General features: G+C 48.5%; 1 protein-coding gene and 2 long non-coding RNA genes across 3 annotated transcripts; 2 read left to right on the top strand and 1 right to left on the bottom strand.

The window, feature by feature from the left end:
- Positions 1–1,168: 1,168 nt before the first annotated feature.
- Positions 1,169–24,539, bottom strand: tet3 (tet methylcytosine dioxygenase 3). Its single transcript, XM_053869863.1, has 11 exons — positions 24,308–24,539; positions 23,830–23,889; positions 13,819–16,558; positions 12,854–12,944; positions 10,490–10,583; positions 9,547–9,755; positions 8,886–9,036; positions 8,730–8,819; positions 8,502–8,639; positions 6,764–7,118; positions 1,169–6,686 (listed from the first exon to the last, which is right to left on the bottom strand). The coding sequence occupies exons 3-11, from the start codon at positions 16,508–16,510 to the stop codon at positions 4,954–4,956; spliced, it is 5,553 nt and encodes a 1,850-aa protein (XP_053725838.1). The 5' UTR covers positions 16,511–16,558; positions 23,830–23,889; positions 24,308–24,539; the 3' UTR covers positions 1,169–4,953.
- LOC128762062 (uncharacterized) lies at positions 2,878–10,920 on the top strand. The gene is made up of 3 exons (XR_008415521.1): positions 2,878–7,104; positions 8,894–9,030; positions 9,410–10,920. It is a non-coding gene; the product is annotated as an uncharacterized LOC128762062 (long non-coding RNA).
- LOC128762063 (uncharacterized) lies at positions 12,772–20,613 on the top strand. Its single transcript, XR_008415522.1, has 2 exons — positions 12,772–12,886; positions 18,462–20,613. It is a non-coding gene; the product is annotated as an uncharacterized LOC128762063 (long non-coding RNA).
- Positions 24,540–27,869: the final 3,330 nt, after the last annotated feature.

Raw genomic sequence — 27,869 nt, 5'->3', positions numbered from 1 at the left:
TCTTGTTAACACTCACAGCTAGAATAATAGCTACCTTTAACGTACTGCACTCTGCAGGGTTTTTTCCCCACATCAATGAAATACAGTCCGCTCTCGGCTTTCAAACGTCCCAGACTTCGAACAAATCGAAGTTTGAATGAAAATTTTGAGATTTTTGTGCTTCGGATTTCAAACGAAAATCCAGAAGCCGGAAAAAACAACGCACACGGACCAATCAGCTGACCCATGCTTTGTTATTGTGTATAACGCCGCCTCTGTATGCAGACGTGTCCCGTTAGCTCCATTTACTGACTGTTTTTTCTTCATATTGAGGTGTAAAACCTTTCCTGTCTCCACACTGGACCGTGGTCGAGTGTCACAGGGGAGGTGCTGGAGCGCTCACTCCAGGGTTTGATGTCCTGTTGTGGGCTGGAGCTGGGACAGGGATGAGGCCAGTCTGGGACAGAGCGTGACTCGGTTTATGACTTTGTCACAGCCAAACTGCACAGAAGCGCACATTCAGAGCTGGACACGCACCGGGCACCTCTTCACTTCTGGAGAGACGTCACTCACTCGGCAACCCCTCCCACATGCAGCGGCCACACACATAGAGGAACAGCCACCTGCAGCAGACACTCTACATTCACTCCTACAAAAGACTATTTTAAGGCTTGGAACGCATTATTGCTTTTTCCATTCATTGTCATGGGAAAAATCGATACGGATTTCAAACAAATCACGAACCGCCATCTGCAACGGATTGCGGTCGAGAACCGAGGTTGGACTAGAGGTATTTTTTCACCGTTACCTTCCCTGCCAGAGCTGAATGGAGCAAGTCTGAACAAAGATGCCTCACCAACTGCCCTGCTTTTTCTTTTTTCTTGGTCCATGTGTGCCCCTGAGTTTAGTAATAATAGCGAGAAGCTAACCTTCTGCGGTGTCCATGGTGACCACAGTGGTCTTGGCACCAGGAAACCCTTCTGAGCAGTGTTTCACTCTTTCACTCGATCAAATTAGTCTTGAATTTTTAGCCGCACAGAGAACTGCTTTGGAATATATAACAAGGAAACGACTGCATAAATAGACACAATCCTCCGCAACGTTTGTGTGTACTGCTCCATCCGAGCACCTCGAGCAATGGTCAGGAAAGGAAGGAAAAAACTCCAATGAAAAGCAGCTTTTACTTCAATGTGTTTTTTTTTATTTATTGCGCATCATAAAACAATAGTGTGGAGATTAAACCACATACACTATGTATTCACATAATACACCAAACGGCTACAAAGAGAGAGAGAGAGAGACTGAACAAAAACACTTTTTACATACTGCATCTTTGACATGAAGAAGAGCAAAACAGCACTCAAACTCAAAATGTAGCTGCCAGCTGTGTAAGTAAATATGTTCGGAGTGCCAAGGTCCAAGTCTCATTCCAAAATCTGAAGTGTCCACAACATCAAGTGCTCAACATAAGTGGGCAACACAAAGTGAGATTTTTTCTTTTTTTTGTGTGTGTGAATCTGCAAAAAAGTAGAGTAGAAAGAGCTGTACCTGGAGAACAGTCGGTGATTGTTTCATTCTTTTTTTTTTTTTTTCTTCTGCACCGGAGCCGTTCGACTGAACGACCTCAGGAAAAAAACGTTTGTGTCGTTTTCATCCCGAATATTCAAACACAGTGACTTTGAAACACGGTAGCACCATCGGATCGGCCTTCTGTCCAGTAGCTTTTTTGACCATTTACAAAGTTCGACACGTCAGCACCCGTCGTATGAGCGAATAAGGTCGGGTGGGTCAGCATGTGATACCAGTGCAAGACAAGGCTTGTCGTATGTGTTCAGTGAAGAAAACTAAACCAGAAGGGACTTGGTCGAGTCTCCATCTGGCGTCATGTTTTTCAGCTCAGTGCATGAAAACTCCAAGCTCTCCGGAAAGTTCTGGACCAGTCTGAGGAGCAGCCCCGTCCAACACCTTCCCACTGCTGTGATCGTTTTATACTAGATCTCCAGGCTTTGCTGGGAGATCAGAAAATAATTCATCGGCCCAGGTGTTCCGTCAGGGTGTAAACCTCTTTATCATATGTATTTTTACACAGGTCAATGAGGCTCACACAAAGCACAGTGAGCACTTTTAACCTTCAACATAAGAGGTATTAGTTGCCAAGGTTACTGAAAGGGGGGTCGAATTGTTTCACGATGAAAAGCTCAGTGCGGCGCGTACATATCTTCAGACCGCTGCACTAAAGCCTCCCTCCTGTTTTGTGCTTTGCTGCAGGACACATCTCTTCAATCCAGAGTTTCCGCTGATGACAGGATGAGAACAGAAAGAAACAGATAAGTTCGGAGATTCTCTTCTTCCATGCCAACAGGGCGGTTTACAGTACTTGTGAGAGCAAAACAGCAGTGTTACGAAGCACATACACAACATTTGGGGATCAAGTGTCAAGAACCGATGTCAAAAAAAGAACCCAAAAAATATCATGGTTGAGTTACTATTTTCACCAGTTAAATAATCTTACCTAAATATTTCAGTATTTACACTTCTCTTAACATTTCTCTGGAGGGAAAACAAAACAGCAACAACAACGACAAAAAAACAAAAACAAAGCTTCAAGTTGTCGATAATTGGCTCTTTCTTTTTGTCATTAAAATTGAGATACAAAGTGCTTTTATAAATCTTTTCTTCTCTATGTACAATTTGTATTCGCTATATATAAAAAAGGTGGAAAAAGAAAAACAACATCAGACAGTCTTCTTCACCGTGATCTAATAAATAAAATGATTAAAAACACACAGAGGGGGGAAACAGTCATCACACCTCAGCAAGTGAATGTTGTTATTGAAGAGACTGAACACCACCCCGGAGGCGGGGGGGTCGGGGGCGGGAGTGGTGGGGCGACCTAGCCATTTGACCTCGCCACTGATTTTAACTGTACTTCTCCAGTGAGTACTTCAAGGGACATTAGGTCTTTGGCTCGACCGAGCGATGGTTTCACAAGCCGGCTCTCGCTGTCAGAAGCTATTGTTGCCTTCCTGTGTGGACGTGATAAATGACACTGCTTGGCTGTGCTGAATACATGACCTTCAGTGAAGAGGAACAACATCGACTTGTTCCGCCCGGTGACCTTGCTCTGCCCTCTGGATGAGAGCACCGAGCAGAGGAAGGACCACCGCACTTCCACTGGATCAAGTGTAGTAGGAGAGCACCAGAGCGTAGCACCACCCAAAGCTCCAGAGAAAAAGTGTTTCAACTTTGCACCGCTGGACAACGACACGATCCGTCATATGCATAAAGTGAGCAGCGCAGCACGAGCTGGGAGCAGCAGCGCCTCCTGGATGTGGCAGTGGATGGTAAAAGCAGCGAGCTTGACTTGCCTTGGACTTACAGTGACTTACAGAGTAGCGGGAGTCTTGTGTAAACGCCGACGGTGCTCAGCCCCTGTTGAAACTGACGCCACCCATCACCTGGCTCTTGACTTAGCTGCATTAATAGCACCTTGTAGCAGTTAGTGAGTGGAGCCCCGTTTCTTTTCCCCCAGTGGCGACGCTTCACTACATGACTTTGAAGAAGCTTTGGAAGTCAAACCTGGTGTACATCAGTGACTTTCAGTGACATTTCTCTTCCGTCTCTCCTCTTCCTCATTGTCGATCAGTAGTTGAAAAGTGCCCTCATTTGTCCTTATAGCACAACTTTCTTTTTATATTTGAATCTATTCTTGGACTCTTGAATTCAGTACAGACCTGTACAGGTGGACACTGTGAAGACAGAACGGTCCACTCAGTCACCTGTTAACACATAAGCTTTACTCTGCGGGAGGAAATTGGAGCATCTGAAAACAGGGAGTATAAAATGATGTCAATTTAAAAACTACAAATTTGTGGATGGGATAAGCAATGAAGAAGAGGATGTCGACGGAGATTTATCCGGCTGGTTGCTTTAGCTGGAGTGATCTTGTGACTCAGAACCAAATGTCTCTCCCAAAGCTTCACAGTCATGTAGCGAGAGGTTTGCGTCACCTTCAGAGCCAAGATGAGCCAGATTTAAATAAAAAAAAAAAAGCACCAGATTACAGTATCAAGTTTCGTTAATGAGCAAACACGCTTAAAAAACGCTGATACAAGCTTGATTTCGAGCACCTGTACGAAGCGGCGTGGGGTGTTTGGGGAGGAGGAGGAGGCGGAGGAGGAGCTCACTAGCACATGGCAAGCTGCGGGGCCAAATTCCAATTGGGTCAGATCAGCATCCTCACCCTTAAACATCGTATGGTGAGGCTCTAAAGTGACAATGTTTTCAAGATAAATACCAAACTTTATCCCACACCCACTCGTCGGCATCGGCAACAGTTAGGATTTTAAATAATTTAGAGTTAAGAAGGACATTAAATTGAGTGGCGACGGCCATAGACAGATCCTAAAAACGTGCTGTTTTGCTTCCAAGCCACAGCGATAATGGCTCCTCCTCCAGGTATCAGTTGACTGAGACAAAACCAAATATATACTTAAGATTTCCAAACATGGAAAAAGGAAACTGTCTGACAGACTCAGACTGATTGATTTAAAAATATATATATATATATAAGTAAAATCACATCATTAATAATAACATTAATGGAAACAGCAATTATAAAAAAAAACATGTCTTCATTATAATAATACCTGTAATAACAACATTGACAGTAACAATAGCGATCATAATAATATTGATAACAATAGCAATAATTAGAATCATTAAAATTCTATGGACAAGGAAATAAAAGAATGAAGTTCCTCTCACAGGGAGAGAGAGGAAGAGCACCACAGGCAAGTGTGTCTGGAGGCCAAACCACTGCCTGACATGAGGTAAAAACAATAAAAATGTCCCCTATCCACACCAGAGGGAGCTGGATGCTGAGATGTCAGAAGAAACATTCATCCTGCTCAACTCCTTCTCCACAACAGCAATGGTACCACTCAATCTTCGTCTACATTTGTGTGTCTGACCTCACACAAAGTGGTTGTACGGCCCAGTGAGGCGCGTGAAGGCATAAGGAGACACAGTAACCGTGGAGGAGGTGTAAAACGTGGAGGCCAACCGAGTGGCCGGCCCTTCCCGCTTGTCTTTAGATTGTCCAGGTCCTGATGAGGCCCCTGCCGCCATGGTACCCCACTTCCTCTTCTTGCCGAGGGCCTTTATGTCCTCCTGGGAGAGGCCGAGGAGAGCTGCTTCCTGTTGCCTCTGCAGGGCCTTCTCAGCCAGCAGCTTCATCTTGGCCTCCCACACAGCCAAGCCGTGCATGGGCTGGTTCAGGTTTTTGTGCTGGTAAAAGACCAAGGAAATGCGCGTGGGGTGGGAGCGATCGGGGGTTTTGAGTGGCGTGGTGGCATGGAGTTCTCGACGAGCACATTCGATGAGGATGGATCCATGAGCCGGTGCGACAGCCACACCACCGATGTTAGGATCCAAGAAGTTGTGCTCACTGTCCGACCAAACCTCATCGTCGTCCTCCTCTCGGCCTTTGGTGCTCTCGACGTCGCTCTCGGCTCGACTGGGGTTCCAGGCCTGATCGGACTGTTGCTGCAGGGCGTCAGGGAAAAGACGGCCCTCAGGGGCAGGAGACGGGGTACTGCCCGCAAAGGAACCCCCACAAGACTTCCAGGCATTTTCCTGAAGCCCAAGAGGGGTGGAACAGCGACTCTCCACAGTTTTGGACCACATATTGTCTGGGTAGGCCCCAGTGGATTCTCTGTGCTTCACATGAGGACTATATGCAGCGTGCCCGACTGGCCAAGCGTTTGGCTGGGGGCTAGGAGCGGGGCTGGCCCAGTGCCTGGGAGTCCCTGGCTGTGGTGTGGGCGGGCCTGAGTGAGAAGGATCTGGCTGCGGCGTGCCTGGATGGGGGGTACCAGGGCCTGGCGTGGAAGGGCGAGAAGAGCCTTGGTTTTTGATGCACGGTCTCACTGAACCCAAGTGAGGAGAGGGACAAGGAGAGGGTGGCATATGCAACGACGGGGAGGGGGCCGGGGACGCCATTGCTGCATTGGGGCGAGGTAATGATGTCCATGGTTGCGGATAGGGAGAAGGCTGGCGATGCTGGTGAGACTGTGGCCTGTCCAGGTTCATTGATGGCCCTTCAGTGCTTTGTTTTGGATTCGGAGGATGGTCCCAGCTCCCGCCACTACTGAACGTCTGCTGAGGCCAGGGAGCAGGCTGAGGGGTGGTGCTGGGAGTGCTTGCGCCCGAGCGGCTCGGCACCGTGCCTTCATATACGGCAACATCCATCGGCTCCTGCTTGATGATCGGAGTGCTTCGGCTACCAGGCTCAGACGACACAGACGAAGGGCGCGAGTGGCTGTAGTCTGGAGCTTGGGCGTCCATGCCTGGAGCCATCTGCTCAGGATATGACTGAGCCAATCTCGCCTGAAGACTGTGAACATCTGGCTTTCTGTCTACCGGGAAAGGCTTGGCGCCCACTTTGTTCAAAGAGCCATGGCGACCTTCGTAGGTCCTCATCTTTGACGGGAAAAGTGCATTGGGGGGATAATTGTAGTGGTTATAGTGCATGGGGGGTAGATTGTGGTGGTAGCCGTTCACAGGGTCTGCTGCAGGGGGTTGACCAGTCGGGGGGAGGCCTCCCCTTGCATAGTAGGCCGGGTGTGGATGAACGTTGAACTCATCGATTGATCCGTTGTAAGGCTCCTTCTTTATGCTGGGCTTCACTTCTTGTTTTATAATTGCTAAACGGTTGAAGGAGACAAAACGAAAAACATGAAACAATGATTTCTGTTTTTTTCAGGGTGTACATCTGACTTACCTTTATTGCCTTGAGGTTGTGGGGAAGTGGTGACAGAGAGCTCAGTCTTCACCACTGTTTTATCAGGCGTTTGACCAGATTGCTGAAGGAGTTTGCTTTTCTTCTTCTCCGATGCCGCCTTCTTGGCGTCCAGGCGGCGCTGTCTGCAGGACTTGGCAGGCTCCGGCAACTTGCGAACCTCCCTGCGGAAAGCTTGAAGCACCTGAATGGCCCCTGTCTGCATCTTCTGCCGCTGGGCTTCCTCGCTGCCAAACTCATCGGTGAGCGAGACCTTGTAAAGGGGCAGCACGTGGAGCTGTTCATCTGGAGGAATCTCACCCACCTTCCGGTTGTCCTCTTTGGTAAGAGTACACACCTGCGCAAAAACAGAGAGGGTCGGATTTAATAAGATCATGAACAAGTGTCGCTGTCCCGAACAGCCAGAAACAATGCTTTATCACTTATATCGCTCCCAGTGTGGGGGGTCAAAATCCCGTGGTAGGGGCCCCCGATGCTGCTAAAGCGCTGGTGCGAACCCTACGAAACAAGCACCTCCCATCGTATGACAACTTTAGCTTTAGCGCATAGTGGTCAACAAACTGAACTAAAGTCACGCACACAAGTCAAACAACTTGTGCTTCCAGAAATATGAACTGTCGATGGCTTTTGACTTGCAATTTTGGAGGGAAAAATGTGGCACTATCAGATTTATCCACAGTAATCTTGGTTGATCTGAAGTGGACTGTGTTGCAGCTCAGCAGGCAACAACTTAGCCAACTGGTAAATGCTGTCCTCTGCTGTTCATATTCTGTAATCGCAATGAAAAAATAACAGCAGACCAGGACCAGCAAGTACGGAAGCCTGGAAGTGACATGCGTGTGTTTATTTTTTGGGGATGTGGCATGCATGACTTTATTTTTTTTTTGCCCGAGATAACAACTATCTCGAGATCATTTTTATCTCGTGATAATGCGTATCTCAAGATGACAGTTATCTTGTGATAAATTTTATCTCAAGATACAATCGTGAATGTCAGCACATGCCTCTCTGGCAGAGCATTTTGTATACGTCCTCCTGTACCACTGTGTCTCCCATGGCTTCGTAACTGTTCGTCAACATTCGTCTGCAAGTCTGTGCGCTTTTAACACTCTGATCAAGTGCCTTCTACTTAAAATAATACCATATGTGGTTGAGCTATACGTATTACGCCTCCCTGGAAGCGACATGCATGACTTTATTTTTTTCATCCGGAGATAAAAAATTATAACTGTTAACTCGGGAGAAAAAAGATAGTCATGCATGCCACATGTGGTATTATTTTGAGTAGAAGCCACTTGATTACAGTGTTAAAAGTGCACAGACTTTGCCGTCGGCAATATTCTGACTTGCAGACAGCGAATGACAACGTTACGAAGCCATGGGAGACATAATGGTTACAGGAAGTCATCGTTTCTTGGGATAAAAATGATCTCTAGATAACTGTTATCTCAGGCAAAAAAAAAATAAAGTCATGCATGTCACTTCCAGGGCTCCGTAAGCGAGATCTAGTCGGACGAAAATTGAATATCAGAGAAGATGTCAACGTGATTTGATAGCGATCATTCACGATCGTTTCATCTCCGAGAAAGAAAGGTTTTTAAAGAGTCGTGGCGATGTGAAGTATAAACGTTGGTGAGAAATGTATTTGGAAGAGACGGGGGCTCAGAAGTGAGGGATGACAGGAAGGACGAGAAACGGCACGGCGGAAGAGTCGGCTCACCACAGTGCAACCGTTGTACAGGTTATGCTGGTCTTTATGGGCGTGAGCACAGAAATCCATGCACGCAGTGACTCCAGAGAAGGGCCGTCCTTCCTTCAATCCCAGTCTGCAGTCAGGAGCTTTGGCCTCAGACAGGCACTGAAACGAGAGAGAAACCATCAAGGACCTCCGAAAAACGGTGTGAAAGAAGCTGCATCACGCACACAGATCCTTTAGTGGGGCACCGACCTGGTTGCTGTAGGCCTGTGGGGCCAGTCGCTTGTACAAGGGAGCCACCTCTGTCGCCAGATGTTGAAAGTTATCCCTGAGTTTTTCCTCCTGTACCAGAGAGCCCGTGTTAAGCCGCTGTTATTAAGGTGCAGAGCACCAACCCTGGTCTTTTACCTCTTCAGGACGCTCTCCCTGCAGCCTGAACTTGCGTGGCAGTTTGCTCCGGGCGTACTTGCAGCCATTGAAGTACATACTCCAAGAGCAGCCGAAGGAGAAGGAAGCACCGCAAGTGTCAGGGTCTTTGCCTTGACATGCACAGGTACGACTGCAGAGGGCGACAGTGAACAGCACTTCAGAACACGATCCTCAGCACCAGCACAGCAGGAGGCGCTTTTTCACTTTACAACTTCCCCCTCTCATGAGGAACAAGCTCAGAATGGTGTTATAATTTAGGCTCCAGATTTCAGAATAATATCCTGACGACATTATACTACATGGTCAGTGGGGATCCCACCAACTAAGGAAGTGCTTTGGAATAAAATAAAATAAAATAAAATAAAATAAAGGCTGATCATGAGTTCAACAGCCGAGGCGATATAGTATCTGAATATGAAACAAAGACACCGAACCTGATCTCTTCTTCACCTTCCTCTGCAGTTCTCGTTGATCCTTCTGTCTGTCCCTCACATCTTTCACAGACTGCTGACTTCCTCTCCCTCCTTCAGCTCAACCCTCAGCATCCTGCCTTCAGCACATACCACGCACCCTTCTCCTCTCTGAGCCTAACTTGGTGACAGTGAGTGCTGCACATCCAGCGGATCGCCGCCACACTTACTCGTCGTTGAGGCCACAACGTCTGCTGGTGGGGTTGCCGTACTTGGTGAGGGTGTCGCTGAGCTCCCGGTAGAGCTTGTCAGCAAGAAGCTTGGGGACACCTTCCCACGCCATGATGAGGATGATGATGACGGCGTTCTCGCAGTGGTGGCCCGCACGGTGGCGGACTAGACACAGCAGCTTCTCAGCCTCGCTGCCGCGACGAATCACCTGTCCGGAAAGATTTTTATGAGCCTCGTCGCATCATTTGCACAGCCATCGCAAACAATTAGGTTTGGTTAACAATGTCAGGAAGTCCTATCTGTGGCAACCGCCGGAGCTCAGCCAGTTCAGCAGCGGATTTAAACACGGAATTTTATCGGTTCCCGAACAACACCCAAGTTCATGGACCAGATTCATGGTTATTAGGTTAAAGGCCTCATCCACATTGCCCAAGAAGTCGGAGAAAATGACGCTGGAAAATGTTTAAAGTTGACCATTGCTTCATAATTTGGGCATCTGGTGAATGCTTGCACGCACTCCACGACTGTGGGCAGTTTACAGTACCATAAGAAAGTTCAGCAAGCAGTTGAGCAGTACAAGCACAAAACACGCTTCTAACTCAGTGTGGGCTGTTTTTTCAGCCAGAGTTGTTGTGTCCTATCAAGTGACCCCGGCGCTGATTCCCACATGATCAAGTTCCAACCTCAAGCAAGGACGTTACACATCACAAGAGGAACTCAGGAACAGCTGTCTAACTTGAAGCCCAGGAGCCAATAGAAACTGCGGCAGATGAAAGAAGGGAAACATACACAGCTCTGAGGTCAAAGCATATAGAGATGCTGGATGCCAATATTGGCTGCCATTGGTTAAAATGGAGACTGTTTGGACACTAATGCACTGTACCAAAAATAAAAAAAATAATTTTGGGACCAAAACCAGTGAGATCTTTTACGGCCACTTACCCACTTAGCGATGGGACACCCTCGCGAGCTCTTCCCCTCCCGGCCTGTGTAGACCACCTTCTCAATGCGAACTGCCTCACCCTTCTCACCGTACCTGAATGAAGAAAGACTTTATCAGAAGGATATTTTTTATCCTTGTTTCCAACATCAAGTGCATTGAAGAGGCAAAAATAAATAAATATAATAAATAAAAATAAAATAAAATATGGTTGAGTGTGAAACATTATGGGAGGCTGGAACTCAAGCGGGAATAAAGGCCACCTGTTGAGAATCACACGGCTGAACTGTGTCCAACTCAAACTGAAACCGTCAGACACCAAAATGCAAGCGAGTAAAACTGGCCACGATGAGGATGATGGTGACAACGTACCCGTAGTTCTCAAGAGAGTAACTGCTTTTTGCTTTAGAATTTAAGAATGAGGTGAAAAGGACTGGAGGCTGAGCACCACCAGGGGGCTGGGGTTTGGCTGTGCATGTGCCTGATCAAAAGTATATAGCTTTGGCAGTGGCACACTGCGGTAACTCCACCTGAACCAGATGTTCTTCCATGGTGGAGCCACAGCCAATGTTCTCCATAAGCATTACAGATCTTTTTCCTTCGGCCAGGTAAGTTAGGTTCCTCATTGAAACCTCCCGTTTTAATGGCACCTGCTTTCTTGTGGTCGATGTTTGCATACATAGTTCTTTATAAGCCGTCCACTTGGTGGTGGGTAAAAGAGTTTGTCCCACAGAGCACAGTCACTAGCACCACATGTTTGATGCTCTCTCACAATGCTAATGCGAAGACACACTCGTGTGGCTGTCAGTCTTTGTTTCACAGGACAGGAAGTTGTTGTTCTCCAGTCTCTCCATTTGTGGTCCTAAACGGAACAAGCCCTTGTCTCCGGAGGGAAAGTTTGGCCACAGAGGGGTGATATTGAGTCAATCGGTGCAGCAATAATAGTGTCATCCGATTTGACAAGTTTGCAATAAGTTGCAATATGGACCTCAACAAATCTGGGTGACTTGTTTCAGAACATGGCTTTCTTCTGACTTGGCTAGTTGAGAGAATGATGCGACAAAAGATACAGTTCCATCAGACCAATGGTGTCACAGGAAGCGTATTCATCTGGGGCCCTTTTTGCTAAACTTGTGGCACTAGAGATGTGTATCTGGCTGTGTGAGGGGAGACGCACTGCAAACACCAGCCAGACTGTGAGTGGCGTGAGAGGAAATCAGCCCTGTAGCCCGGTGAGTCCTGGCTGCACCTGCTTGACCAAACAATGCCCTGTCCATAAACAGAGGGCCTTGAGTTGATTTGGTATGGGGATGCTTTGAAACAGAAGACACCCCAAGGTGGCTGAGAGAAAGACAAGAGGATAAGCTCGGGAACCACGTGGTGGCCTGCTGGGGTCAGAGGTTGGTCAGGGGTCATGGGGAGACAATGGAGCTCTTACTGTTCTGCCTCATCTCTTGAGCAACAAAAAGTGACCAAACATCCCCCGCAAAACAAAATCTGGCCCCGGAATAACCGCTGGTGGGAGCTGGTGGCTGCAGTGGGAGCTGCTTCATGACAAAGCAGCTTCATGTTTCCAAGCCATGACTTTTTATATTTATTTATTTTTTTGTTAGTATTTAGCTGATATTTCTTTATTTTGGACATATAGTTTTTGGAAACCGAAATTTCGTTGCCATAATAAGGTGATATGTTTTTGTGACAATAAAGAAAGTCTAAGTCTAAGTCCATGTTGTGAGCGTATCGCGACCGGTTTATTTCTGAAGCACATTCAATTTAACGTATCTCTGAGAACGTTTATGTGGAGACCACGTAACTACACCACAGACTTGGTACAAGGGCTACACAGATGAGACTCAGGTCGAGCGAGTTTGTTTGCACACAACAATGTGCTGGACATAATATCACGATGCTATATTTTGGTCATCATTTACCATTTGACTCAGACCTTCTGAGGTCAGAACTTTTCATTGACGTGTACAATCGAAGAAATATTGAAACATAATTTTTAAAAATTGCATTGAGTGATGCAAAGACTAGGAAATTGATACTTTATTTAAAGACCGACTTGGTATTCTGTAAGCCCAAAGGCCCAAAAGAGTCTGAGCCGTCTACGACGTATTTGCATGACTTTTCACACCTCATACCAAACACGTCACAATATGCAATTGGTATGACACATGTATCTGAAATCTTTTCCTCAGCCATGTGTTCCTTCCTCTGACAGGCTGGTAACTCTGATATTTCCTGCTCCCCTCCAGATTCTGGGTCATTCTTTCCCCCGGGACATGTGTAAGGAGAGGAGGACGAGATAGTCCAGGCAGGGAGTGAAAGAAGAAGACTCCTGAAAGAAGAGATCAAAGGCTCACCTTGTCTCCATGAGGTTTCTTATGGAGGCCACGGTAGGTCCAGATCCCAGGTGGTTGTAGTAGGGCCCTTCGTCTTTCTCCAGGATTTGATCTAGACGTGGGATGAGAGTGGTATTAGAATTCTGCAACAGTTCAGGTAGTGTGCTGAGACCCATGGTCATTGGTGGTATTCACCCAGTAACACTTCCGACTGGAGAACAAGTATTAATAACATGCATATTAATGGTCAATAATCAGTCATTTTAATGCTGTTTGGAGAGTATGGTGTAAAATTAACAAGACCTTAATAAGTACATTGTAATGATGAATTGCAGGCTGCTAATACATGTACAAATTGGTAGTTTGTTTATGGTAAGACACGTTCCCAAATCTAAATTGTGAGCCTTTTATTACCCGCTTCTTATCTCCAGAAAACTATAACAGTCACCCAACAGCAACAAAGACTTCACACCTCGGAATAGTGGAAATTAATAGCGGTGAAAATAAATAGTAAATGTTGCTGATAATTCACATCATATTTATTTAGTTATTAAATAAATATGTTTAGTTTAATAGATTACAAGGCTAATAAAGTCAATAAATTTCCTACAAGAGCCAAACTCTCTGTTTGAAATGTTTGTGAGAAAAGTGTTCAGTTATCGTGCACTTTATTTAATAGGCAAATATTGGCATATATTTACACCAAAAATGTAGCTTCAGTTGAGAATATTAAGTGAAATACCTCTATATACGTCGTCCATTTTTGACATATACTGTCACTGTTGTTTACATTTTCCACACATCTTCCCCTCATCTTTGATCAAACTCTGGTTTAAGCCACACATTTCTGGGGATTTGTGTAGCCACGGCTGAAATCATGCTTTCTTGACAGTGTCACTTTGTTTCTTAACTATGAATGTATGTATCCCATCGTCATACTTGTTACTTCCCTTCCAATATTCCAAGCTCCCCTCTTTGCGACTTACCCACACAAGTGCAGGTGGGGAACTCTGCCTGCAGGTCCTTGGAGGGAGTATCCAACAGGCTCTTAGTAGGGCTGTCCAGGTAGCGGAGAGGCGACTCCAGAAATCCCTTAAGAGATGGAGATGAGGGAAAGCTCTCCTTCGTGGGTGTGTCCTCTTCAGAGTAGCAGGTGGTGGAGAGAACTGCTATGTCCCCTGAGGCTTCAAGTTTCATGCGTTTTGGAAGTGGGGAACCTGGCATGCTGAAGGTTGCATCTAAACTGGACAGTTGCCCCTTAGCACGGGTGGTTTCTAGGGAGTCGGATGGCTGAGGATTCGGATGCTCCACCGGTGGCGTCTCAGTGGAAACCTGGCTGAAGCCTGCTGTACTTTGGGTCACTTCGTTGTTTGGCTCAGCCGAAACAGAAGAAGCGCTAGACGCAGATATCTGGCAGGTGGTGGATTTTGAGAGACTTAAATCCTGAGTACCACTCTGGGACGGATTACTCATCTGAGGGGCTGCGTTTGTCTCCAATGGTTGGCTGACATGCGTCTCACCGGGGGATTCACCAAATTCAGCTTCAAACTGTCGGATCAAATCTTCATACTTTGGATCGATGCTCATCAAACTTTGTAGTTGTGAGGTACTCGAAGTGGACAGGGAAGTTGGGGTGGTGTTAGTGTTACCAGAGGCGAGAGAGCTTGCGGCCTCTGACTTAGTATGGGGTGCAGGCAGCGCGCCCACGTGAAGTGAAGTGTTCTCAAGCTGAGCAGTAGTATTGTACGAGGGGGTAGCTGATGGGGTAGAAATAAATACCTGAGATTGGGTTTGGGTGGGGAGGCCTGCAGCAACAGCCTGTGGGAAGTTACCATGGAGAGGCAGAGGACTTTCTTGCAGGCCAGTGAGAGCTGTGGCTCTGCTCATCATGCTGACTGGTGGTTTTTGTATGGAAATCTGTGACTGAGGCAGAAATGTTGGCATAGAGGCTCGCTGCTTTGTCTTTTTAATGACTATCTGTTTGGGTTTCGGCAGCAGAGGACCTGCGAGCAACCCGCTTATCGCTTTAGCTGAAGGAGATGCTTGCGTGCTCCTTTTCTTCTTGGGCTCCTTGGGCTCCTGTTTGATGGCCATGGGAGGCAGGTCTACATTTTCCATCTGTGGCCACCATTTTTTCAAGTTTTGACAAGCCACGGGGGCACACGCCCCCGGTGTTCCGAAGCCAGGCAGATGGTTTGAAAAGAGGTTCCTTTTGTAGCTAAGGTGCTGTTGTAAAGCTGCCTGAGTGGAATGGCTGATGGCTGTTTGACCAGGAGTCAGGCTATTTCCGTAGAAGTGCTGGTCTTGTCCGTTACCCTTGTTGTAATGGCCCGGTGCAGTGTGATGGAAGCCATCACCCGTCTCTGGCTCTTGCTTTACCCTCGCCAGTGCTGGACTCACCCTCTCCTGGAAGCCTCCATTATGGGTTACATGCTGCGAGACTGGAAGCTTGAAATTGCTAAACTTGCCACTATTGTCACCCAGCAGTTGTTTCAGCTCGGACATTGGATCGGAGGGCGATGCGGAGGTGTAGTTTGACTTTGCAGCCATCCATGCGTTCAGATATTCAGAACCCTTGCCTGAGACTTGCTGCCACTGTTGGGGATTCGAGCCCAAGTCTTGACGTTGACCACTGCCTGGTACGGGAGAGGTAGAACATGGGAGAGGCTGGCCCTGTGACTGAGGCCTGTGATACTCAAAGGAAGTCTGCTGACCAGTGTTAAGACCTGGGGGGACGGATTGTGAACGCGAGGATGATGTGCAAGTGCCTGGGTTGGACGGTATGAAACCATTTCTACTGGGAGTTTGGGACGCAATCTTCTGATGCATATAAGAAGACGACCCAGCAGATTGTGGCCCAGTGCCGGATAACTGAGTGAGAGCCTCTATAGCAATGGCTGTTTGCAAGCTGACGTTCTTTTCCTTAGCTATCGATAGCACCTGTGGAGAACAGGGAATGGGGGGCTTGGAGCAGGGCACTTTGTCGATACTTTGATGTATGTGTTGTTGGTGAGGGAACTGGGCTGGTAGTTGGTGGCTCCCATTGACCAAGTGACGGTGCTCAGTTTGCTGTGGCAGGTGAGCATGTAGCTGTTGAGGAGCATCCACTGTTTTAGCGGCGCCCGGCTCCTCCCTGTTAGCCAATTTTATCTTCTTCTCCAGCCACTCCAGGTAGTCTGGACAATCGGGCCCTTCACAATCACAGTTCGGGGGTTTGTTGCCATGTTTGGCTTGGCTCAAAGCAGTCTGCAGGGTGTTCAGATCTTCTGGGTGCTGAGACACCACAGACCGTTTGGACTCAGCACCGTCAGCACCCATCTCCTGTGTGAATTTTTCATACAACTGCGTCGTGTTTGGCTGCATTCTGTGGCATGTGGAGGGAGTGGATGGAGGCAGTGAGCCAGCAATGTTTGAAAAAGCCACCAGATTGTTGACATCCTTTGTATCTGCATGATGGTCCGGTTCAGCAAGGGACGCACCGTTGTTCCAGCACGCTTGTTGTTGGGCGTCACTGACTTTGTCTGGCCCTAGCACCCAGCGCTCCCTTGGCATGCTCCTGGAAGTCTCCTGCTCTGATTCTGTGGCTGGCCGCTCATTGTTAGGATACTGATTCCCACCGCTGGCCAACTCCAGACTCAACATGCCTTCCTGGAGGCGGTCATGAGACCCAATTTCCATCTGGCCACCACTTTTGGGGCCATCCACTGAAGTGACTTTGGAAATGGTCTGGAAAAGAAACAAAAAAAAAGGTTTGTTTACAGCGTGAATGCAGCGTAAAACAGCTTCTGATAAAGAATTGACACCAACATTAGGTGTCATCTTCAGGGCACTGGTGGGAGGGGCCAAGTAAAAGGTCACCCTTGACTAACCCTAAATACCAAGACACTTATTTTTGTCCAGATAAATTGTTCAAAAGAATCATGACAATACTACACGACATAAATACAGAGAAGACTCCTGCCCGAAGGGGCTAGTTCTAGATAAGTAATGGAGATGCTATGGAGAACCCCTACAAAGCAAATACTGGCACAAGAATGGAACTGTTCCAGTTCCCTCAAAAGTATTCGGCTGTTAAAGGAACAACCAACAAGTTGGTCCAACAGCAGATCGAGGAATCATTGACAGTGTTTAGTGGACGCATCACTGTGACAAAGATACACTGAAATAACTCATTCCCGGGCTGTTCATCTGTAAGACTCGGGTTTCCTCAAGAAAGGGACTGTGACATCCAGCTTCCCCATTATTTGAATACTAAAGAAATGAGGCTCTGAAGTGGCTAATTACTGGACAGCCGATGTTTTCTCCATTGAATATACCTTCTGCTCTGTGTGTCTGGTGAAGGTCCCAGGGGGAGCCAATAGAGAGGGGTGTCATGGAGTAAGCAGCGGGGGGGTGGAGGGGGAGGGAGGATCAGGTCTGGCATCGAGCAGCCGGCACGGTATCCGAAAGAGACCCCACGTCTGCACTATCATCGGCATCAGACAGGAAAAAGAAGGGGGGGCAGGGGACCGTGTGCAGCAGTTATGAGAACTGCAGTGTGTTGAAACAAAATGACTGCAACAGCGCACAGCCTCCCCCAATCACGCACGCAATCACACTGACAAGTGATTCCTCTTTTCTCACAGCGCTTCTGCGTGACAAGCGCATCAGTGGTCACCGAGACAGCGGCTCATCCGTCTCACATTTGCCTTCGCACAAAGCATTTTTGTCAAGCGAGCCTTGACTCACCTTGACTGACTCTTCCAACAGACACGAAACAGAACAGAAATAATCGGAGGCGCTTCTCTTTCTAGGCTTCACTTGTATTCGCACCTTTCTCAGGTTTGGAAACTAAACCCATTTGCAGTGAACAAACTTGACACACACTGTGAAGCCCCTTCAGAAACAAAAACACAGAAGACCTTTTTTTAAAATTTATTTCTCCTGTCCCTTTCAACAGGAAGGACCTTTACAGCCCTGTTAAAGAACAGAGGAAGGGAACACAAAGCATTGACATGTGCTGGAGGCAGTGCTGAGAGGGTTAAGTTTAGCTAGAGAGTAGTCAGCTGAACCTATATCCTGGCTGTACAACACTCCCCCATCTTCCCTCTTCTTCTCATCCTTCTCCCCCACCCGCCGCTTGGCTACACGACGGAGACACCATGACAGAGGAGCCGGCTAGTATCTGTCGGACCGGCATCGTGTACTTACGTGGCCCACGACGTGCAGACAGAGCCGGCGAGACTCGGGAAGAAGAAGGCAGAAGAGGCAGGGCAGAGCATGAGCAAGTGCTTAGGAGCAATCCGGTGCTGTTGCCTTGTGTTCCGCTATATTCCTTACAGCCCGCGCAGTGCTCTGACACAGTGAGCTGCCATATACACATGCATGCATCGATACACGCACGCACAGCCAACCACAAGTACACAACACACCTCCCCCCGACACACCACACGCGTTTCTCATTCTCTTTCCTCCTCTCACGGCCAACGCTTAATGCTCTCTGCTTTATTCTTTTTCATTATCTCTGCCTGCTCCTCCCTTCCCCTTTTTCAATATCCTTTTCTTTCACTTGGCTGTACATGCTTCTCCTCAGAGCCCCCACCTCACCCCTTTCTTTCTCCCTCCCTCTTTTCCCCTCCCTCTCCCGCAGCCTCTCCCTCCATCTCCCCTCTCTCTCTCTCTCTCTCTTCTGTGTGCAGAGCGAGAGGCCATTATCTGAAGCACAGTGAGCACGTACGATGGAATGGAGGAGTATGCAGTGAGCAGAGGCAGAGAGAGCACAGGGAGCGGCAGCCGAGAGCAACAGGGCTCCTTCAGAGACTCAACCATCATCGAGACAGCTTCACGTCTGCTCTGCATCTCGTGCACATCATACGTACTCAACAACAAGTCCAGGTTTAGCAATGTCTCGAATGACCGCGAGGCAGCAGGAAAGGGTTTTATGTAACGTCGCCTCCACGAAAACATGAGGAAACAGCAATGGTGAATTGCTTTCTCGTGGCGTCTGCAACCAACATCAAGTGTCACTGTGTGTTCGAGGTTCTACTTTCGGCGCTCGCCAAAGAAGAATCGCCTCGTCATGCCGCGGGCACCTCAGTCACTATCTTCATGTCGCGGCGAGCAAGCACGGACGGAAGCCCGCTCAGATTGAAGGTTGCGAGGCTTGTTGGGATAAGGAGAAGTGATAGCTGCGTAGAGGCAACGCTGGACTGGCGGGATCAAGATTCAAGGAAACAGACGTGTTTGAACGGTCTTCTGCAGGATGGACGTCTTCTCATCGGCGTTACGTTGTTGTGTCTCTGCTCTTATCTCTGTGGAAGCTTTCAAGACCACTGACTCTGGCCTTCTGGATTGACTGCCCTCGCGCTTGAGTTTGGAGCAGCGAAGGTGGCGAGAGGAACGTTGCCATCTTTTTTGCTCCGATATAGCGTTTTTGTCTGGTGTTCTCTGGATGTTTAACGCCCGCACTTCTGCAAGGCAAAAATATCTCCATCAGCCCACGGACTCTCCTCTGTGCTCTCCCTCCATCTCTGCGCTTCACACTGGCCGATCTCCTCACGTCCCACTTTTCTTTTCTTTCTTCCCTGCACAGTTCGACCGAAACACTGAAACTGTTTAGCTTTACCCACAGGCATGTCTTAGTAAGCTTAAGAAGAACCAGCAGCGCAGTGGAAGCAGACGGAGAGGAGAAATAGAGCAATAGGGTCACATGACCACAGCGTGCCAACCAGTTAAAGGGAAAGCTGAGCGCAGGAGAGGAAGCAACCACGTGACCAAGCAAAGGCAGCAACGTCATCCTCTCCGGTGTTTCCCTCCGCCTCTGGTTGGTGGTCTGACAAACTCATGTGAAGAACGCCTCGTATGTCTGACTTCACCTGACCAAACAAAGACTACGTCACTGGATCGAACCCAGAAAATGAATCAAGCAGTAGCGACAACATAACTCCGGTCTTCCACCATCACCGTTGCTCTGTCGCTGCAGCCGCGAGGCTACGTTTGGCCGAAAACCTCTCCCTCTCAGGGAGCAGCCAGCTTTAGCACCTTGATATTATCTGAGCCAGCGGTTTCCAGAGGTCATATTTCTAGTCTCACACTTTTCACCTCCATGCAAACAAATAATTCAGAGGCTGCCGAGGCTCTGTTTCTCCTTCACTCTAGCGCACAGTCACATAGGAATGAGCGTCAAAGGAAGGAAACTAGTTAAGGATCACTGTTCGTCCATGTCCCTAAACCTCAACTCCACAGCCTGATCTCTCATCTAGTCTTGCTTCCCCCACTGATTCTCTCCAGGCCTTTGTTTTCCTCGACCATAACCCGCCGTGCTTTTCCCAGCGCCGACCCACGGATGAGCGTCATCCCAAAATAGCTGCTCAAGCGGCGCTCGGGGGAAATCCACGTGGAAGTGAAGGCATGGGGGTGACATAAATGCACCGTCATGGTGGCCGGTGTTTCCCAGCAGAACGCCCTCGCCCACCTCCCCGGAAGCGCGTGTCATTTCAAAAGCTTCGCCTTAGATCATCCACCTCAGATGACATCACCACTCGTCATCTTTCCTGTTGCTCTTTTTAACCATGCAGCGGAACCTGATGAGTATTTTCGTGACCTGGCTTGACTTTACGCTCAGTCAGCCGGGAAAAAAAAAAAAGGCGGCGGCGGCTTCTCTACAGACTTTGCCCCAGTGAGCCGCTCTGATGTTACCTAATCCACACCTCTGGTTACTGACTTACTAGAAACCACACACTGTAACTTTGAAATGTGCGATAGCATCACATTAAAAGCAAAAGTCGGTATCACACCCCCAACTCTGCGTTTTTCCCTTCTCAACTGCTTCACCCTGACTCGTCTTGCTTCTCACGTCATCCTTTTGTGTTTAAATCCTACTCATGGAGGAGAAATCCTACTCAGCTGGAACCAGAGTGGAAGCGTGTGTGGGGGTAAATCCAACAGTAGAATAAACTTCACTCTCTTCATGTCACGATCGTGAGCATCACAGTGATGATCTAGTCCCCACCTCCGATCTCTTCCTGTCAGCTGGTCCCCCCCCACACCCCACCTCCTTCCCATCGCCCTGCAGTCAAACGGTATCAGGGTCATCTGATCAGACAGACTTTCTCCCCTGCACCCCCTCTTCCTTTCCTCCAACCGTTTCCCCTCCTTCACTTTCCGTCTCAGATCCCATGTGAGATGCGACAGGACCCAGTTAAGGGCAACAAATGCGGCGGACAGTAAATTATTTGTTCCGCGTGCACATGACTGGACACACACAAACAAGCCTCCGCAAACACACTGAATACAGCGCTGGATTGTTCGAGCGCGGGTCGTCGGGTTTATTGGTGGGAGGTCCGTGAAACAGCTGTTTCAGCGTGACTAGTGAGAAAGTCAAACATGTTCCTGTTCATTTATTAAACTGAGAGACAAGGTCTATTTTACTCCCTTTTATTCCAGGGAATGGATCGGCCACTTTATTGTTAATAAAACTCCACTTCCTCATCTTTCTCGGCCTTTGTTTTCTCTGCGACTCTTTACCCTGCTGGCTCCCGTCCAGACCACGCCGGGCGGTGTAAGGTTCAGGGTGTGTTTGGGTGAGGATCATAGTACTAAGTGTAGGATATCCAGTCTGAGTCATACCTCCTGACATTCGGCACGTGCAAGTCAGCACGAACACCCCAGCTGGGGAAGGGCAGCCCTTCCACCCCTCCTCTACGCTGCTCACAAAGAGGAGGGGAGGAGTAGTTTTAGAGGGAAACAAGAAGGAAAATGGATAGAAGCGTGGGGGTGCTATTGGACAGGGTGGATCTGCTGAAGCTAAACAACAAAGAAGCAGGTTGGGGCTTCCATAAAAAAGCCTTCTGCAGTCAATATGGTGTCACAATACCTGACAAGTACAATGATAATCGATTCTCCTTCTTTTTTTACCTCAGACAGAAAGAGGCAAAGAACATTCAGAACCTGAAACAGCCTCCACCTTACACTTCACGTTGATGTGTTTCAGGAGGGCACTGGTGCACAATACAGCTCTGTCTTGTGGCTGGTTGCCATCCTTGTCTCTCACAGGAGCGCAGCTAAGATTAGCTTCCCATATGCTCAAGTCAGGCGTTGCCAGGTTTAAAGGGCCAGCACCCTTTTGTTTCTCACACAACTTGCAGTGGAAGGGACGTCACCTGATTCAACCTGAAGCCAGTATTGTACCACAAAAATGAACGTTTTGTAAGCTTCAGATGGAACCATTTTGTAATAAGAATGGGCCGGCATTGAATAATGCAACGATTTTACCGCACGGAAAAGTCATGAATAAATCATACAGAAGAAGTTAGCCGTAATGCTAATAGACTTTTATGCGCTCATGTTTGTTGACAAACAATACCTTTGTGTTACATCAGCACAACACATGGATGTGTTTGTACCGTCTCCCTCTAGTCCGACAAACTGAGTCGAATGAATGCGACCACACGCCAGGCTCCAGCTCAGTCGTCTCTGTATTTGGCGACTGACGCAGGTTTTCCTAACTGATCATGAAAATGAATCATACATATGAGTAACCCAATTCTGCACTTGTGGCAAGAGATGTCAAGTCAGACGTGAGTCACAGATGTCAGTGTCGGCGAGGTAAGAACCACAATGTGGGGATTTTAATCTTTGACACATTTAGATAAAAAGACTCGATGGCACTGTTCAAGGTCAACAAGGAAGTTGAAATTGAGATATGCGTCAATAAAAAGGTAGAGATTGTCCCGATTGTGAAAGTATTTTTGGTGCGTTAGTGGTTATAATATCAGTGGATAGTTTATTTTGACATCAATTCCTTGAAGCAAAGTTTTTTTTTGGCTCATTGCGTCATAGAAGCAGAACTACATTTGCATCTCCACGTAAATCTCCATGTGACTTTCGCAGCGCAACACCCGCAGTCTGTTGGAAACGATGATGTCAACCTCTCCGCTTCCTGAGTATGACAAGAAAGCTGAGGCACTTACTACACACACAGACACACACAGGCGCACGTGGTGCTGGCTGTCATGTGACATGCCGGTCAAGAGCTAAATCTGATTCTGTGATGTCGTGGTACATTGAGTGGAAAGGAAAAGGTCGGCCGTAACTCTTCACACAGCAGAGGGACGACTGCGATCGGCAACTATCCTGTTAGTTCCTGCTTCAGCAGAAGAAAGAGGAAGTCATCTGACTGTCACAGCACCATGTTGCTGTTGCGCTGTAACTGCACCGCGCTGCTCCCTGGATCACCGTGGCATTAAAGGGAAGCAGTCCCTTTAACTAGCACGAGGAGACTGGTGCCGGCAACCAGGGTGTGTGCCGGCTTGTGCTCAGTGAACCAGCAACAGAGTCGAGGAGGAAGCAGACATAGACACTCCAACAACACAAAAATGTAAAACACAGATGGCGGACTGTGTCTGGTAGATAAAGCGGCCGCACACAAAGAGGGATTACAAAAGGCTTAAATCAAACGCAGTGTGTTACGCTTCAACTGGTCGTGTCAGAATCTACACTGGGTTCCAGTGAGTTTTCCATGAAGATGGCTGTTACGGTGCGATACCTCGCACGTCAGCAAATCGGATCGGCAACTGACCCACTGACTTTTTCCTCCACAGTTTACCTCATTTGACTCCGAAAACCTAAAGGAGCAAATCCAGCCTCTTAGCTCCTGAGCCAGTGCGTAAAAGTTCCTCCTCCCTTCGCCTGTGTCCAGCCTCTTGCATCTACACGTGTCTGGCTCTGGCACCAATCAGCGGGCAGCGTGGGACTCTTTAAACCGAAACGCCGCTACAACATGAAGAGGCGCCTGTCACACCGCCGTGTGGAGATAAAAGCAAAGTTGCAGACCTCATAAGACCGATCCTGATATGACAATCTCCTCTGACGCCGGGCGCACTCGCTGCGTGTAGTGAGCTCCAGAAGATACGCGTCGGTGCCGACGTTCCTGACCGGCTGATCCGGAAACAGCCGAGGATCCCAGTGCACAACATGGACACCAAATGGGACGTAAGGCGAGGTGTGGGCTGTCTTACCTGAGTTGTCAGTCCAGGGTTTCCCAAGCAGCCTGGAGTAGTGTCTTCAAAATATTCCACCTTCATCATGATTCAAAAAGGGGGGAGCAAATGGGTGGGAGCAGGATGATGGGGAGAGGGAGAGAGAAAATAATCAATGGAATATTGCGACAGGTCCACAAGACGTCGGCGGCAAAAAGACCGACATGTTCTCCCATCAGACCTGTCATGATCACCAGGCCAAGCTGGTTCATTTCTGCCACTTCCCTCCACATATCACTGACATTCGGGTTATATAATCCCTCTGTGGGAGCCTCATATCGCCTCTGTTTTTGATAACACTCAATGCCATTCATCAAAGCTTCCCCTCATTCAAGCAGGTATGTTTACACTCAACAATAGCGGCTTCATATTCCCAGCGATGTTTGCCGCTCGCCCCTTCCGCACTCGCACGCCCCGCTTCGGTCTTAAAATAGCCTGAGAGGTGATGGATATTTACCCTTCAAGTCTCTCTTGATGTGTAGTCCTCCGTCCGCCGGCCAAATCCCCATCAGAAGCTCCCTCCTCTCTTCACCTCTGTCCCTGGCTTCTCCTCTTGTCTTTCTCTCCCTCGCTCGCTCGCTCGCTCGCTCTCTTCCTCTCGTCTGTGTTCCAGCAGCCCATTCAGGAAGCCATCTTGTGTTTTTAATCTGCTTTTACATGAGCACTTGTACACACGTTCTCTCGGTTTCTCTCTCTCTCTCTCTCTCCGTCGCTTGCTCCCCCCCCTCCCTTGGTCCCTCCTGCTTGTGTGCCAATGGGTCCACCACACACACACACACACACACACACACTTCAAATAAACCATGACTATCGCTGCCTCTTCCATTACAGCTCACGATTTGACTTTTATTCCACGCAAGTCGCCACAATACACAACCTTTTTATTCAAACCAGGACACGTGAACACACACACACACACACACACACACACACGCACACAGCTTGCGAGACGTCACGCTACAGACATCACACAAAGGCAAGCGGTCCACCAATCAGAGGACCAACTGGGCTCTGCTGCTGGGTGAAAATGAAGCGGAGCAAGTGAGGGCGACCAAAGAGGAATTAGGTACGAGCAGGAGGTTTGGCTACAAAAGGGGAAGGCTCTTCTGAGTTTGTGCGTGATTGTGCTATAAATACGACACCCAGAGAAAGACACATATGGGAGGCGGACGCTCGGTGTGTGTGAGTGTGCGGTTACTATGCACGCGCTTGTGTGAAGAGGGGGATGGGTCTGCTATATGCCTGTCAATTATCTCTCCCAGCTCGCCTTCCCTAAACAATGCCTCTGGTATGTGGTATCGCTGAGGACCATCTGTGTCAGGGTTGCCTGCAATAACTGGACTGGACTGCACACGCACACACACAAGCACACACACAGGTCACCCAACCCCGCGCCGCGCTTGACAGCGTGAACGTCGACGACAGCCCCGAACTGCTGACTCAAAACGCCGCAACGGAAAAACACGATGGATCGAGAGTTCGCCGTAAAGTGTGACAGCATCAATCACAAACAGAATGTTGGAGTGGAAAAGACTCCACAGCCTTTCCAGGAGCAACCACAGCGTGTTGGTTGGGAAATGATCGGTCGATCACATCTACACAAAGACGCGATAGAGATATTAGCCTTTCGCACTGCTAACGCTTCTCAGAATTCTCGCAAAAAAAAAAAAAAAAAAAGTGGACGACACAAGCAGCTCTTCAGAGGTACTTCTGCGACAGACGTCCAGTCAGACGCCGCACCAGCGACGGTCAAGTTTAGAAGCAGATGCAGAGCGAAGAGAATGAGAGCGCTTGGCTGTGGTGTGGTGAGTCAAGGCAGCCACACTGTGACACAGCAGTTGTAGTGTCTGTCTCACTCTCTCGTATGGCACAGGAGATCCCCGGCTCTGACGTCAGGCCGGTCACGTGCCTGGCTGAATGAATGTGTAGCTCAGCAATGTTTACGCCTGAGCATTGGCGCTAAGCTGTACACAAGCGTCGCCGCGTGGCCTCAAGCACCAGGGTTACAGGTCAAAAGGGCAGTTGTGGCGGTGACGGAACGTGGCTGGTCAAACAGTGGAAACCAAATCTACACCCAGATTACTTTCAATATTTGCGCACTGTACGCTCACCAGTAAAGCAGACGACGGACGTTATAAATGGATTTTTCTAAAATATCACTATTTCCGTTGGTATTTTCCTGACTTAAACCACTTCCCATGATCCGGTCCACTCCGTTTGTTAGGAAGATGAGCGGAGAGAAGAGCATCTGAAGGACGGTGATGCTGCCCAGCTGCTGGATCAAGTCACGCTCCTCTCAACAGGACACGTGGGAGAAAGTGGAGGATGTGGTTGCCGGGCAATAAGGCGCTCCGCTATTGCATCCCAACAAAGGTCGGAGGGCACTCGAGGGGGTTGACAGCAGGGGAGGGATATTGATCGGTGAGTGGAAACCTCGACGGTGGTTTCCGTAGTTGCGGAGAGGAACAATGGATGTCAAGCCATATCCCACCCCAAAGGTGTGCAGAGGCGGCAGTGGTCCCTTCAGCTGGAGCAAGTTGCCTCAGTCACATTGCTGCCTCCACTGAGCGTTGAGGCCTGCGTCATGGGAAGGAATCCCTTGTGGGAATATTGTCCAGTCCGAGTAAATCTCACTCCCTCTCGATTGGCTGACACCCCACCAACATGGTACTGGACCCCAGAGCAGCACCTTTCTTTCAGTAAAACAGGAGTCCGGGTGTCCTCTTCTGCAGCACTGAATCACCTGAACCGCTGGCTTCTGTTTCCGGAACATGAGCCGCCTCTGCCTGTCCCTGACCGCCGCCCGCTCCACAGCCTTGTCACCTACCAACTACAGGAACTTTCCAGACCTCAGCCGCTTCCATCATCACCTTATTAATATTTCAAATGAAGCGCACTGGGATGGAGCTTTGTGAGAAGCCCTGTCCGTTTGGTTGCTCACCACGCTGCCATATCAGTGAATAAACTGGACTAAACTGTGCTGGATCTCTCGGTCACACGGTGATTTTCACATTAAACTGAAGCAATGCTCTTCAATAGGACCAGGGTTTGGAGGTGCACTTCATTTCAAGGAGAAACGATTCACACTTTTGAATTTTTTTGGGCTCTTTATAGAGTGAAGTCATGCTGTAGAGAGAATGTCTTTTTGTCATGAATGATGGAGGGAATCGCTTGGACAGCATGTAGCCGTTTAGCTAACCTCAATTTCTGCTGCGATACTTGTGACTTTACGTCCGGTCGACCCTGCTGAAGTTTTCTGCTGCGCTGATTCTGGCCTGGACCAAGTGCAACATAGCGGTTTCAGAGCGTCGCTTCGGACTCAAGAGGTCACAGCACCACCCCTCGTCACAAGGGCCACATTACTCAATGACCTGGTTCACTCTGCACTGCATGAAAAGCAGGACAGATGGCTGCAATGTAAAATTAGGGGTTTGTTTCTTGTAAAATGTATAAAATAAGATAGAATTCTAGAGCAGCCTCATGATGATACATCATCTATTAAGCTCTTCTCCTCCTAGAATGGAAGCTACACTTTCTTCATCGTCCCAAACTGATCAGTATATTTTTATTTTATTCCTCAGCCAACTTCATGTACAAGCAGCGGTTCCTTTCGGAAGCAAGACCTTTGCGTGACATGAGGTAAACATCCCAGTCTGTGCGGACGGACTGGTCGGACCAGTTCTGCTGCGAGCGAAGCTCATCTGACACTGATTCCACCGGTCCACACAGTCTCACACACCTTTCATATTTGATCAAGAGTCAGATCTGGAGAGGGTGTGTTGTGTTTACAGGACGAGTGCCATGAACCAGTCGGTTCTCAAACGGCCCCACAGCAAGGCTCGGCTCTGTAATCTGGTGACACCACCTGCTGTCGGGCTTGAGAACGTCCCACAGCAGCTGAGGAAGAAAAAAATCTGCTCACTGACAGAGCAATATAAACGGTGCAGTGGAGCTCCTGCCATTTCTGTTTCCGCTTTACCCCCATATTCAGTGATCCATCACTTTTAAGATCCATACTG

This window comes from Synchiropus splendidus, chromosome 7 (assembly GCF_027744825.2).
Source record: "Synchiropus splendidus isolate RoL2022-P1 chromosome 7, RoL_Sspl_1.0, whole genome shotgun sequence".
NCBI lineage: Eukaryota > Metazoa > Chordata > Actinopteri > Syngnathiformes > Callionymidae > Synchiropus > Synchiropus splendidus.
This window is presented reverse-complemented; position numbering and strand designations above follow the sequence as displayed.

Bases quoted from the DNA above. Each gene is read 5' to 3' on its own strand.
- tet3 (XM_053869863.1), bottom strand. From the start codon at position 16,510: ATGGAAATTGGGTCTCATGACCGCCTCCAGGAAGGCATGTTGAGTCTG. The intron at 12,945-13,818 runs GTAAGTCGCAAA...TCCCACGTCTAG, and splicing joins CCCCACCTGCACTTGTGTGG to ATCAAATCCTGGAGAAAGAC. The intron at 7,119-8,501 runs GTGAGCCGACTC...GTTTTTGCGCAG, and splicing joins TGTACAACGGTTGCACTGTG to GTGTGTACTCTTACCAAAGA.